Raw genomic sequence first — 14,197 nt, forward strand, 5'->3', positions numbered from 1 at the left:
AGGGTTGGGCACGGCTGGATGTGTGGGTAGCAGTAGTGGGGTGGAGGTTTTTGGTCCCAGAAACTGTTAAGTGGTGGGTCTGTACAGTGGAAGACAGGAAGGAGCAAGTTTTTGAAGGGGGAATCCAGAATTTGTTTTTGAACATGGTAGATTTGAGATGCCTGTGAGGTATCCAATGGGAGGTTTTGAATAGACAGCTGGGTCTGGATTCAGAGGAGACCTGGGGGGCTTGGGAGAGCCTAGATGGCTGGGCCCCACACCCAGTTTCTGATTCAGTAGGTTTGGGGTGGAGCTGGAGAATTTGCATTTCCAGCAAGTTCCTGGTTGACACCGAAGCTGCTGGTCTGGGAACTCTGGCCTGGGGAATAAGTGAAGTCAGGGTTCTCAACACTGGCTATGGAAACGTCCTGGGAAAGGGCTGGTGCTGGGTCAGCCAGGGATGCCGACCTAGTTGGTCTGACTGGGACACTGTTCCATCCTTGAAGGCTCTCCAGGGGCTTCTCAAGTGTAACCATGGTCGGGAAAACAGAAGAATTCTGAGGACTGAACTGGACACTCAAAGACGCAGAGGCCACGAACAGGAAATGAGCAGCCAGTGGTGGGGGTGGGAAACCAGGGAGAGTGCGGTGTTCTCGAAGCCGTGCGGAGCAAGTGTCCCCAGGTGTGGGGGGGACCACGTGTCCAGCGCAGCTTCATGCCTTCCTCCAGCGGCTTGTTTGAAAGGAAGCTAGTACTCTAATAACCTTGGGTTTAGGTCATTGAAGCGTTGAGGGATAAATAGCTCTTTTGGGGGGAGGGGCAGCATGTATGGCCATTTTTCCTGAACTTTATATAAACTTTGTGGTTCAATTGAAATCGTAATGTCACAGGAAGAGAATTCCTGTGATAAAATAACTGTTACAGTCTCAGGCCTAACTCAGTAACAGAGTCCCCTATTTTCACAATTGCTCCTTTCAGTTCATTTCACACAAAACCTAAGAATCATATTTAAATAACTGCTTGAAAGTAGGCTAAAACATTTGTAGAGAGCTGTACCTCGTGTGTAGTTTTTAACATTATATCATTGCCTTTCATGAGAAGTGGACAGAGGGAACTGGTTCAGTGTTCTGTTTTCAACTCTGCCCACCGTCACTCATGTCCGAACTTCACTCCTGTGCTGAATTCCCTCTGCCTGGAATATCCACCCCACCCCTTCCCAGCCTGGCAGACTCCCATTTAGTTTTCAAGACCAAACTCTGGTGTCTTTCCCTTTGCACAGTCACACCGCTCCCTCCATGCCCGAGAGAGGCCAGCTGTCCCTCTGTGGTCCTCCACCTGGCCCAGGGGCCTCCTGGGGCAGCGAGCATGCTTCCTTTCTATCCCCAGTGCCAAGAACAGTGCCTGGCAAGTAAGAGGCACTCAGTAAATGTTGGCCAAATTAAAGAACTCACAGTTCTCTTGGAATAGACCAGAATGCAAGAAAAGAAAGTTCTAAAATTGATTACTTCTATACCTTTCCTCCCATGGGCTGGGAGCCATCTCTCTGCCTTTGTGTTTCGCAATTTATGGGATTAGTCCCTGGAAGGAGATTTCACTATGAGAGATTATTTTACTTCCTTTCCCCTTCCTTAAAAACAGAACCTGAAATAGTGGTCCTAAGATCTGTCGATCTAAACCAGGTATCTTTGTAAGTAGCCCCTGCCTGATCCCAGTCCATCACACACAGAAATTGTGCCACGTAAATGTTTGTCACAAAATTCTGGAATTGTTTAATATCCAATATTTTTATGATCTCGTCATTTTCAAAAGATGCCTATTATTAACTAACCCTATCTTCAAAGAAAATGGTCAGTTAAGAACAGACTGACAATAGAGAGAGTTTTGTCATTACCCAGATGATGTTCCCATTTTCTAAGTAGCCAGTGTCAGTGTTGGCTAGATGAACACGGAGTGGGGACATCTTAGCCAGTGGCTAGACTCTGGGTGACAGCAACACGTGAACAATAGAATATGCTCCAGATATTTGACAGTGACCAGTAGAAAATAAAAACTTACTTCAAAAGCATACTTGCTGGGCATTTACTTAAAATCTGAAATAAAAGAATCGGTGAATACAAGAGGCTCTGGTCTCTCAGGCTGCATCCTGCACTCTCAGGACCACCCCGCCTCAGAGGCCCCCTGCGGCCAGAGCTCAGCCCCCAGCCCCTCTGCAGTCTGCACCTAGAGCTGTTGCTTTGCCCCCAGCCAGGCCTGCCCCTGCTGTACTTGGTTCCTAAGGGGCCACCCCCACAAGCATTGCTGCTGCCTCCCGCCTTGGGCACCCAAGTATTTTTAAGTTAAAAATAATAAAGTAATGTTGGTGTTGGCTGTACCTCTGAGAATATGGAGACTTCAGTCAGAATCCAATGCTTTAGCTTTCTGTCTCTTTGCTTTTAAAAGTTGTTTTTACCAAGGATTTAGAAGTCTAAAGTTTTATCACCAGAATAAGCTCTCAACATTTTATGTAGTTATAAATGAATTTTTAAAGCCTTTAAAAAATAGTATATTATTTTAGCACCTAAATTGACAATTCCATATCCAAACAAAATTCGTAGAAACCATGTTGCCTGCAATGCCAGTGTGCAGTCTGTGGTCCCAGATGTGTACATCCTGTGCTGCTTTTCCTCCAGTTCCGCTGTGTGCGTCCCACGCTGTGTATCTTGTCCTGCCCTCTCTCTCTCGCATCCAGAAGCAGACGCGGCCGTGGGCTGGAGGCGTGGCGCTCGTCCCTGCGGGCACTGTGCGCTCCGTCTGCGTGTTTCTGCTGGAGCTGCGCAGTGGCTCCAAGCGTCAGCGTGCGGCACTTTTCATAGCTGAGTGCCTTGCAGTCGAGAGTTGTCAGGACACGTTGGGACCCAGAATGAGAAATCTTGGAGAGGATGGAGGCAAGAGAAACTTTTGTCGCAGGAAGGAAGCGCCTTGGTTTAAAGGGCCTGTCTCTGTCGGCGCGGAGCAGCAGAGTGCAAAACGGGCGGCAGGCGCCGCATCTAACCTCCTCCTCACGGGGCCCAGGCGGCAAATTGGCCCTGCTCACAGCTTCCCCCCTTGTACCGTAAGAACTGCTCATCGGATCCCTGCTGCTGCAACTGTGGTTAGTTATTAACAGAATAAAAGCAGGTTTCTTCAAAAGAACGGGTGGGGAAACGACTGTACAGAATTGCAAGGTTGGGCGAATCTTAAATGCACAGCAGTTGGCTTTCCCCTTATCCTGAATTATGCGATGAATACAAGTCTTTCATCTGTCACTATACCCGTTTCTTCAGAAGGCAGCCAAATATTAAGCTTCTCAAACAAAAAAGGACTCTCAGAGGAGAAATATTGAGGAGGAATAAGAATAGGTTAGAGTGGGGTAAAATTAGGTTCTGTTTTTGTTAATTTGTCCTAGCGAGAGAAATCTAAACGCCTGCTCTGTTTGGAGTCCCCCTCCCCTGCGTCTCGCCTCGCATCGGAGCTGGGATTAGAACAGGGTTAGCTGGTGGCTGTGCTGCAGGAGCGGAGCCCGCACCCTGCGGCCCTCTCCTAGGGGACAGCGCTGTGGACAGTGTTCCTGGTGGAGGACAGGTGAGCTGTGGTGCATCCAACGCACATGCACTTACTTCCTCCACCCCAAAGGGATGTTCCTGTGCCCCAGAGACCTCCGGATGGTACACCTGAGCTTAAAGCTGTTGGAAATGGTGTGTATTTATTGGAAGGCTGAATAGATCAGGTGCTCGGTATAATAGTTGTGCCTCGTGCGTCTCCGGCACTGATCAGGGAGAACTCCTGAGAGCCTCAGTCCCAAAGATGAAGGCTGCTCCTGCTTCCAAGCAAAGTACACTTTTAGTCATGTCACCCATTTCCTCTTCACATCTTCACACTCGGAGTTAACTGACTTTCCCTGAAGTTTTGTCTTCTATTTGGTGGCCAGTGTTTCACAAAGGAACTGTTTCTGTTCACGTCGGCAGAGCCACTGGGGGGTAAAGAACATCTAAAGTGAGTGGAGCTGGGTGAGGGCGGCCGGCCAGGCGGAGCCACGTGGTGCAGCAACTCCAGCTACTGGTCTAGTTCACAGGAATTCACAGGCCCAGTGTTTCTAACAATAGGCCTGTCAAGGAATTTATGAGTAAGACCCAAATCTTCATCACAAACACCTAATGATCCCCCAGTACCCTAAGGATATCCTTATTGAGGGAGATTGGCCAACAAAACTGTCCAGGTTTCTGTGGTCTGACACGTCGTTTCATGTTAATTTTAAGCCAATCCTTTCGCATTGCTAATGTAGGACTATCTTTGGGCCATTGCCTTGTGCATAGTAAGTACTCAGTGGTTTTTTACTTCGTTTTTTACCTTCAAGGAAAACCATCTGCATTTTCTGTGAGAACTTGTAAGACAAATAAATGTGCAGCCCAGATGTCCTCGCTTCATGCACCTTTGCCCCAAGCCGGCGAACACAGTCAGGTTGGAGGAGGAGCGTGGGCCCCTGGGAGTAAAGTCAGCACCAGGGGATGTCCGCCCCAGACGCCAGATGGGCGTGCTCACTGCTTCGTCCTCGGTACCTAACTGCAGACTAGGTTAGCTGGTTTCTTAGCTGCAACAGTGTGAAGGGAAGAAATGCTTTTTCTCTGGCCACTACAACTTCTGAAACATGGGGCTTCTGGGTATTTCTTTGCCTGTTAGTATTACGTAGAAACCGTGCAGTATTGTGTACAGGGATAAGGGGTTGGTTCGCCAGGGGCTCTTGCAGTTCAGAGGTGGTGTTTCTGTTCTTACTCAGTTCCTGTAGTTCCATGCTTTAGCAACTCAGAGAGGAATTAACCCAGGGGCGTGTAGCCCAGTAAAGAATTAGTGTGGAAATGCTGTTCATTGCATGTTTACCCTCTGCTACCCAACACAGCAGCATTAGAGTGTAGCTTGCATGGTGGCGTCTGATCAGTAGTTCTGACGTGTTTGATCTGGTCTGTCCAAAAAAAAGTTGGGAGAAATAAAACAAAGTAATTCCTCAGTGAAAGATTTACCCTCTAAACACCCTTGCCACTTAAGCCTTAGGACTGTGCCAGCATTGAGTGCTGAAGAGCCCAGGGCAGCCTGCACTACGCCAGGCCAGACTGGGAGAGGACGTGACCCAGCTCCCCTGCTGGTGGCCGTTTCGGCCCTTTGTTAGGTATGGGGGGAGTGTGTGGGTTTATGTCATAAATACCATTTGATATTTATTGACTTCTTGAGCACGTGTCCCTGAGTGCTTCTTTACTGACATCACTTAGAATAGGGCACAGCCAACTACCACCTCTGGGCTAAAATCCAGCTTGTCACCTGTCTTTATAAATAAAGTTTTATTCATGCTCTTTCATTCACACATGGTTTGTGACTGCTTTTGCACCACAGCGTCTGAGTTGAATAGTTGCAACAGAAAACATACAGCCTGTGAAGCTTAGAATTTTTACTATCTTGCAGTTTACTGAAAGGGTTTGCCTTTCCTGATCTAAAATAATAAGGTAAAACTACGTAGTTACTGATAACTTATACAGGTTTAATTAGCTCTTCGTCTGGGATTGGTTTCTAGAGTAACTAGCCACACATTTATTCAACAAATATTTATTGAATGCTTTCTCTATGTCTAGTTCAGGGGCTATAGCAGGAAACAATACAGACTTTCTCTGTACTAGGGGAATTTACATGTTAGTGAGATGAGACAAACAATAGAGAAGTAAAGTAAGAACTATGAGGAGTATTAAGACTGTGTTGCCTGTAAGAAACGTAGACTTGTACCTGTTAGTACTCACTGCCCCACCGTCTTGCTCTGTGAAGTATACCAAGCTAGAGTATATTCATGTCTCAGTTCATCCACTATAAGTTAGACATTACTGGATGTGTGCTAATTTACCAAAAATATACATAATAGCCTGTTTATACCCAATTCTGTTGTATACTAAAATCCCAATGTTTTGTTAATAAAGATATTTAGTTTGATTATCTTGATCCAGTTCTTAAAGGCTATTTTTAGTTAGAAAAATTTTCTTCAAAACATACCATAGTGTAAAAATTAAAAAGAAAGTTTTATAAAACAAAATCCGACAGTACATTAAGAAAATGATGTACCATGGGGTAAGTGAGATTTACTCCAGGAATGCAAGATTGGTTCAATATAAAAAAAACTCCATTAATATTATATACTACATAAGTAGATTTAGGGGAAAATATCATCAATCTTTAATAAAATTTAATACCCAATCATGATTAAAACACTCAAGGAAATAGTAGTGAAGGGATACTTTCTTCCATAGTAAAATGTATATGCTTTAGTTTTAAAGCCAGTATCTTATGTAGTAGAAAATTATTAGAGACATTTCCACTAACACACAAACAAGGCAAGAATGATCACTATCTCCACTGCTATGCAACAATGTTCTAGAGATGTTGACCAGTGCAGTTAGACAGGAAAACTCAAAAGGCATAAAAATGAGCATAGAAGAAATAAAACTCTATATTTACAGTTTATGTAATAGTAAACCCAGTAAACTCCAGAGAATTAATGATACATTTAATCCAAACTGTAAAGGAATTCAGTGCAGTGGCAGCAAGACATATAATTAACATATAAAAAGCAATAGCTTTCCTCTGCTTAAGCGATAAACACTTGAAAGACATACTAGTAGGGAAAATCCCATTTGTAATAGCAACAAAGATGATTACATGCTTAGGAGTAAACTTAACATAAAACGTTCAAAACTTCTAAGTACCTGAGAGAAGCCAAAGACTTGAACAAATGGAAGGTGTCTGTTCTTGAAAGGGATGAACCCAAAAGCCATCAGTTCTCCTTAAGCTAATTTATAGCATCAGTGTATCGCACGTGTACATATAATCCCAGTGGAAATGTTAATAAGCCATCTTTTATGGCTACACAAGTTGACACTAAAGTTCATATGGAAGAAACAAACATTCTGGGAAACACTGAAAAGGAAAAAGGAGCTAGCCTAACGACATCAAATCACCCTTAAGAGTAGATCTTAAAAGTTCTCATCACACAGTATCAAGCTGAATCCATTTCATGCCACACACAGATATGAACTCCCAGTAGATAAGATGAAACCATGCATATACTTGAAAACTGGAGTAAATTTATCTTTAACCTCTTGCAGAAAAGAGCTAAGTATGACTCAAAATACAGAGGCAATAAAAATAAAGACTAATAAATTTGACTACTTTTTAAAAATTTTTATTACTAAATATAGCATAGCAAAATCTAAAGACAAGTGACAAACTAGGAGAAAACAACTTGTACCACTAACATTCCTAATATAAAGAATTCTTTAAAATTTCAGGACAAGGGACTAAAAACCCAGATTGAAAAATGGTGGAAAGACCCGTGGACAGTTCATCGGAAGAGATATAAAAATAGCCCTCAGACATGAAAGTGGTCAGAGTCACTCAGAATTAGAGGAATGCAAATTCAAAAATATCAGGTACCATCTCTCACATATAAAGACGGGTCAAAATATTGCTGATGAGAATGTGAATTCCTCAGAGCTTCTTGGAGGGACATTTGGAAATGCATAACCTTTTGACACAGCAATCCCACTTCAGTGAATTTGCCCTGAAGATGGACTTCCAACAATACAAAAATACACATGCAAGAGATTGGAAACCACCTCAGTGCCCGGCCATGGGAGAGTGGTGGGCAGACTAGGAAACACTCCCACGAAGGAGCATGTAGACCTCCGTAAAGAGGGGAATGCTATAAACTGGTAGAAGTACTTCCCAGGACGTGCTGCTAAGTGAAGGATCTGCTACCCTTTTTGGAACAAAGACAGTATAAGAGAATATGCAAATATCTTCTCATTCATACAAAAAAATACAGAGGGAAGATAAACCGAAATCAAAGGGGATTGGTTATTTGTAGAGGGCGGGTCGAGAAGGGGCAGAAAGGAGGAGACATGGGAATAGTGGGGGAGGAAGGAAGTGACTCTTCTACAGACATCTTCGTGCTGAAAGCTGGCTCAGAGCCATGGAAGTATTTTGCATGTCCCCAAATACCAAAACAAAGCCAGGTAGGAGGTGGACGGAACTCAGTGGAGCTCTAGCAGTCGGCTCTGCTTTTCACAAGGATATAGGTTAGCAGTCCTGACACTACTTTGTATATATAATAAAATTTAACAAGTAAGTTGACATGGAAAATGAGAACTTCTCCATTGGAGAAGGGAGCTATAAACAAGGAAGAGAGATCTAAAATGTACTCTCCAGTTCTGGTTTGGAATTAGAGGTGTTTGCATAGCCTCATGGTCACACACACACACAGTTACATACTGACATGCAGATGCGTGTGTGTGCGGGTTAGTATATATGCATAGATTTCCTGCCTGTTCATGGAGAGGGTCTAGAAGTAATAACACCCCAGGAATAATGAGCAGAGCTAGTGCCTAGGTCTTAGTCTCTGAAACCATTCTCTGGTACAAAGAATCATGGCTTCTAGGAAAAGTGGTTGATTATAGGGTTGGGGCAGGAAAAGTAGAATATGAGCCTGAAGCATCTCATGGTTCCGAAAAATAAGGATTCGAAAGAGCTTCTAATGGCCAAAGCTGGGACAATTTGAGCAGCAAAATAATGTCATGTTGGATTTGAATCCATAGAATAAAATAAATACCCATGAATGTATTAGTTTTTTGCTTTTGTGACATTACCACAAACTTAGCAGCTTAAAACAATACCTACTTATCCCATAGTTTCCATGGCCGGGAGCCTAGGCACAGCTTAGCTGGGTCCTCTGCTCAGGGTCGAGGAGGCTGCGAAGTGTTGGATGTGCCTGTTCGCACTTGGAGGCTCAGCTGGGGAAGAATCTGCTTCCAGGCTCTTTCAGGTTACTGGTGAAATTCATTCCTGGGATTGTAGAAACCAGGCCCTCGGGTTCTGGAAGCCACCTATTCTTGCCGTGTGGCTCAGGTCACATCACAGAAGCCTCCTTCTTCAAGGTCATCAGGAGCATATCAGAGAAGGCCAAGGTCCTCTTGTAACGTCAGGCCTACCCAGGGTCGTCTCCCTCTTGATTATTTCAAAGTCAAGCGATTCAGGACTTGACACCTGCAAAATCTCTTTAACTTGGCCGTATAACAATTTTAGACATGTAACAGTGTCTTAGTGGAACAAAGACATTAAGTGGAAAATTGGTGAAATTCAAATAAGATTAAGGAGAAATAACAGCTAAATGCAATATTTCATCATTTTTGTTATTTATTTAGTTAGAAGCCAAAGGTTCTGCCCTCTGTAAGGAGGTGGGGATTACACAGGAGTGTGCTTCACTGATAGTCATTCTATAGCGTGTCTGTCACAGCGAGTTCATACAGATGGAAATAGTCTAACATAAACAATAGCAAAGGAGGAAGAGGAGCTGGCTTTGCCTCTCAACAGCCTGGAAGGAAAGACTCGCCTGGCAGACACTGCTCTAATGAATGTTGCAGACAAGACTCTCTAATGGATGCAGAAGTTGGTGGGTGCACGTTGGAGGGGACACAGGATCGGCACAGTCTCAAATATCTGCCTAAGATATTGCCACCTACAAAGGACAAAGTAGTGACTGTGTTGGGGGAACTTGAACCCTTAGGGTAAACTGAGGATGAGAAGGACGTGACATTTTTGTGGTACACTTCGCAAAACGCGTAACCACATTTAAATCATGGAAAACTAGCGGACAGAACCAAACTGGGGAGCCTTCTACCAACTACCTGGTCAGGATCCCTCTTCAAGAGTCAAGGTCATAGAATAAAGGAAAGACGGGCCTTGGGTGACTGGAGGAGACTAAGAAACAACAACTAAGTGCAATGTGAGGTCCTAGAGTGGAGAAAAGACATTAAGTGGGAAATTGGTGAAATTCAAATAAGGACTTTAGTTAACAATATCATACCGTTAAGTACGTCACGATAATGTAATTATGGTTACACACGATAAGGATACTGGAGGCCATGGGCTAAGGGATATAAGAGAACTCCCTGTCCTGTTTTTATAAGTTTTCTCTAAGTCTAAAACTAAGTTTTTTTAAATAAAAATTCATAGTATAGACTTGTTTTGAGAGTCAAAAGTAAAACATGAAAGTCAGCAAAAAGTACAAATCCAAGTGACTTACTGATGTTTCATTTTCAGTTTGTGCAAAACCTTGCACACTGCTGTATATGCATGGCCATTGGAGAACAGGAAAATCAGTTTTTCTAAAAAATCAAAGTACAGGCCTGTGCTGAGAGTCAACAGTAGAAAGTAAGTGGTCATTGGAGAACGAATACGTAGGTGTAAAGTGGTGAAATTTGCTCCAACACACAGCATGGGTTTCTCCCGTTGTGGTTTTTCCCGTTGTGCTTAACATCTTTACAGACATAGACGCGGTAAGCATGGGCTTTCTTTAACTGTTTCGGTATTAGAGCCTCCTCATAAAGTTGGTTTGTTCGCTGTGCGTGGCAATATTCCCTTTTAAAATAATTACCAAACTTTGTTTAAAAGATGTTACTTATGCCAAACATATGGCATATAAAAACCCACGGTTTCGGAAGTGTTTGCTTGATTCGGTTGGTGCAAAGGGCCCTGAGTCGTCTCCTTCACATGGAAGGTGGACACAAATGAATCTTCAGTATCGTGTTTCTCTGATTCATCAACCGCTCTGACTGGCCTGTATCTACGCTTATGGAAAATGAAGTGATTTCTTAGGAACTATGGAACTTTCATGGAAAGATGGGGGTAAAAGCAAATGGGGACTTTGAAACAGTTTGGGCCAATGTGTCTTTACCACGAATGGTTCTTGTTTGTTTCTTTAAAGAAGGGATTTAGTAAATGAGTTTTCTCATGGCTCTGAAGAGATGCCTATCTTAGAACTGTCCAGGCAACCAGTAGCACCATGTGGATATGGCAGGATTTGGTGGAGTCATGACCTGGGTTTCTAACAGCCTTTCTCATTTCGGTTGAATTGTCTGTAAGAGCAGTGCCTTGGGCGTGCACAGCGTAAGTGGCGGTGTCCTCTGTTAACGTAGAATCCCTGTTTGTTTTCACTGTCCTGAGTCTCTGCACCCAGCCTGTTGCGCAGAAACAGTTATTACAATGTGAGCACTTACCGTCCCAGTGCAGCCGTTTTACGTCAGGCTTTGGCTGCAGAGTGCTTTCCGTTTCTAAATGGACTCTAGATTGGGGCCTTGGGGCATTTCATAGGAAGCACATGACCCGGAGCAGACACATGGCAACTTCTGTGTGTCTATAGCCAAGTTGGTGACCAGAGATTACCCTTGAAATTGTTTCATCCAGAATGTGAAGTGTTTTTACTTTACCTTTAATTAGTTGGTATTAATGCTAATTTACTACACATGCCTAACAGTAAGTGGATGGTCCAGCTCTGCACTTTGTCTAGGTCGCTCATACTTTTAGTTTGCTCTGACTTAGGAGGGGTAACTCGCGGTGGTCCCAGCAGCGTTTCTCAGTGGCTGTAAATTCAGGTCTCGGTTTTCACTTTAGCTGAGGACAAGAGGGGCAGCTGAACCCAGAAGCGCTGAGAACTATGTTCCTAAGTTGTACATTCTTTTCTGAAAGTAAGAAGCCTAAACTCCTAAACACAATTTGAGAATTTATGGTTATATTTTAACAATTGTTTCTAGCTATTATCTAAATGGAAGATCATTTCCCCGCCTCTCTGGCTGTCACAGATACAACTGTTACTAGAATTAGTGATCCTCAGAGACTCTGGGACCCTGGTCTGGACTGCCTGGTGCGGTGATGCAGACACGGCAGGGTTGTGGCTCCCTGTGAACCCAGGCTCTGCGCCCTGACCTTCACCAGGGTCACTGGTGGTGATCTCAGTACGTTCATTTCCTTCTCTGCTCACCTGTGTTCCTTTTCAGCACTGTCCACAGCTGTGGAGGGGACGGTTCTGTGGTGTCAAAGCCGCTGTGAGCTTGATCTGGCAAGATCACGACTCCGTACCAGCGAGATGCATACATATGTCTATTTCTGTCTTTCCCGTTTATTTTAGCAGAGGGGAGGAGGTTAGAAGATAAAGCAGCGTGGGCCTCATGCCACACGAGCTCATGCCTTGAGACTGTGCTAAGTTAAGCTCAACTGCCTTTTCCATTCTACATTTTTAGCCTTAGAAATGCATCCAAACCCAAACCTCTGAGCCAGAAAGTGAGTTGAGATCGTCAAGTACCTCTGATGAGTCTTAAATTTCAAAATCCTGTCTCCTGCCTTCACATGACTCATTGTCTCTTCTTAATTAATAAAATAATTAGTATTTTTTTCTTTAATTCATATTCTTAGATTAAGGGCCATTAAGTAACAGATTTATTAAATATTTGTTATGCTAATGGAGGGATTAAAGGAGTAAAAGACATGAGTCCTCTGTTGAGGAGCTTTATTATAGTTTGAAAAGACAAACATCACACGTTAATTAAATGGAAATCAAGTAGGTGCTGAATAGATGCTGTTGCTTTATTAGCCATGAAGATCAAGAGAGATGCAGAATCGAATTCCCTTCTCCTAGTGAGAAGGAAATACAGCATATTTCGTAGTCCTATGTATTATGTTTTTAATGGAGATCTTCTTGTAAGTTTATGTTAAGTCTCTTATTAATCATAAAGGTTTTTAAGATAGTGGTTACTATTACTACACTGAATAAACACTAACAATGACAAGTTGTGGGCCACTATCATGCCTGCCCACTAACAGACTAGTTTAGACTCGGGGGTGAGTTCAGTTCAGCAGGCTTGGATTGTGTTAAGTGCAGTGAAGAAGCGTGTGCCAGGGGGTTGCAGCCACTAATTGATTTGTCTGTGAGTTTGGGAACTCATCCAGTAAAAATTGAACTTTTCTAGAGGTCATTTGCTAAATATGTTTATGCATGTTTCCTCTTTGTTTTACACACAGGAGGGGTGAAATATCATGCTTTTTGAGCTCTTTTTCCATGTGTGGGGGGGGCATGCCTTTTGTGATCATAAAGATGAAATAAATATGTAACTGTGTGTTGGTTTTGCACAATTGCAGCATTAATGCAAAGGGTCCTCATCCTCCTTCCCCTCCTGTGTTTTACAGGCAGTCAGATGCCCCCTCAGCCACCCGGGAGCCAGGCAGAGTCGAGTTCCCATCCTGCCCTGAGCCAGTCACCAATGCCACAGGAGAGAGGTTGGTCTTCAGTTCATATCTTCCATACCTTTGCCTTTTGAGTACATTCGGCTTCTGTGAATTTACTTACCTGTTTATATCCTTGTAAATAATTTTAAAGGGCATTGTTTCCTCATCAGATGAACGAAATAAGTGAGAACCTACATGTAACAACAAATACAGATAAAAAAGGATGCTTTCTTGCAGATGGGGTGGAATTTTACCAAAGCACAGTTGAAGATTCAAAGCGTATGTGTGTGTGTCTAGTAGCAGCATGAAGCAGTTTATCCAGGACTGTAGTCTGACATTTGAGCTAGCTGTGTAACAATGACTGTTAGCTATTCAGTTCGGCAGTGGTTCTAATGAGTAAAATGTTAGAGTGTGTGTGTGTTTATCTGATTTGATCAGTTATTGGTTCCATGATATTTAATACTAAAACTTTAAACACATAGTAAGACCTTGTATTATAAAATTACCAGATCTTAGAGCTGGAGTCACCTTGAAAGATCATGGAGTCCACTCACCTCAATGTATAGGTAAAGGAAGTGAGGGCCTTAGAGGATCTTCCTATGACATCCTCTTTTTGAGAGGCTAGTTAGTGCCAGAGCCAGAAAAAGAACTTTCCTGAAGCACTTGAACATTCAGGTTGTCTCGTAGGCAACCCCCTTGACCATTAGCTCAGTTCTGCATGTTGACCTCCATATAGTACTCCCTTTGGCCTTCATTTGTTGACTTCTGTCTGTTTTTCTTTCCTCAGTAGTGAAACTACTTTTGGTGGTGGTGGTGCATTGATTTTATCCAGATTAGTGGAGACGGGGGTTCCCAAGCCTATAGCACGTCTGATGCTGGGCCCAGTCACTCCCGCTGCCTGTGAGTCAGGCTTGCCCCTCCCGCCCCACAGAAGGTCCCGCCTTCCTTCAGGCCCCTTCCTTTCTCACACTCGCCCACAGGACAGACGTCAGGAGCTAATATTTAAAGGTTCCTGACCCCTAATGTTTACAATTATTTCCATATGAGTTATACAGGTGATGATTTGCTACTAATTAGATTATAAGGTTCAGTTATTTTACATTTAGAAACTCAG

General features: G+C 43.4%; 1 protein-coding gene across 2 annotated transcripts in view; it reads left to right on the forward strand.

Moving 5' to 3' along the window:
* ARID1B (AT-rich interaction domain 1B) overlaps nucleotides 1-14,197 on the forward strand; it is a 349,992-nt gene that overhangs the window by 255,536 nt on the left and 80,259 nt on the right. For both annotated transcript variants that reach the window (XM_081139612.1, XM_081139613.1), the window contains exon 6: nucleotides 13,045-13,134. In XM_081139612.1, the coding sequence (XP_080995738.1) occupies nucleotides 13,045-13,134 (90 nt within the window). The remainder of the gene's footprint in view (nucleotides 1-13,044; nucleotides 13,135-14,197) is intronic.

Source organism: Miniopterus schreibersii (assembly GCF_964146895.1).
Source record: "Miniopterus schreibersii genome assembly, chromosome: 6".
Classification (NCBI taxonomy): domain Eukaryota; kingdom Metazoa; phylum Chordata; class Mammalia; order Chiroptera; family Miniopteridae; genus Miniopterus; species Miniopterus schreibersii.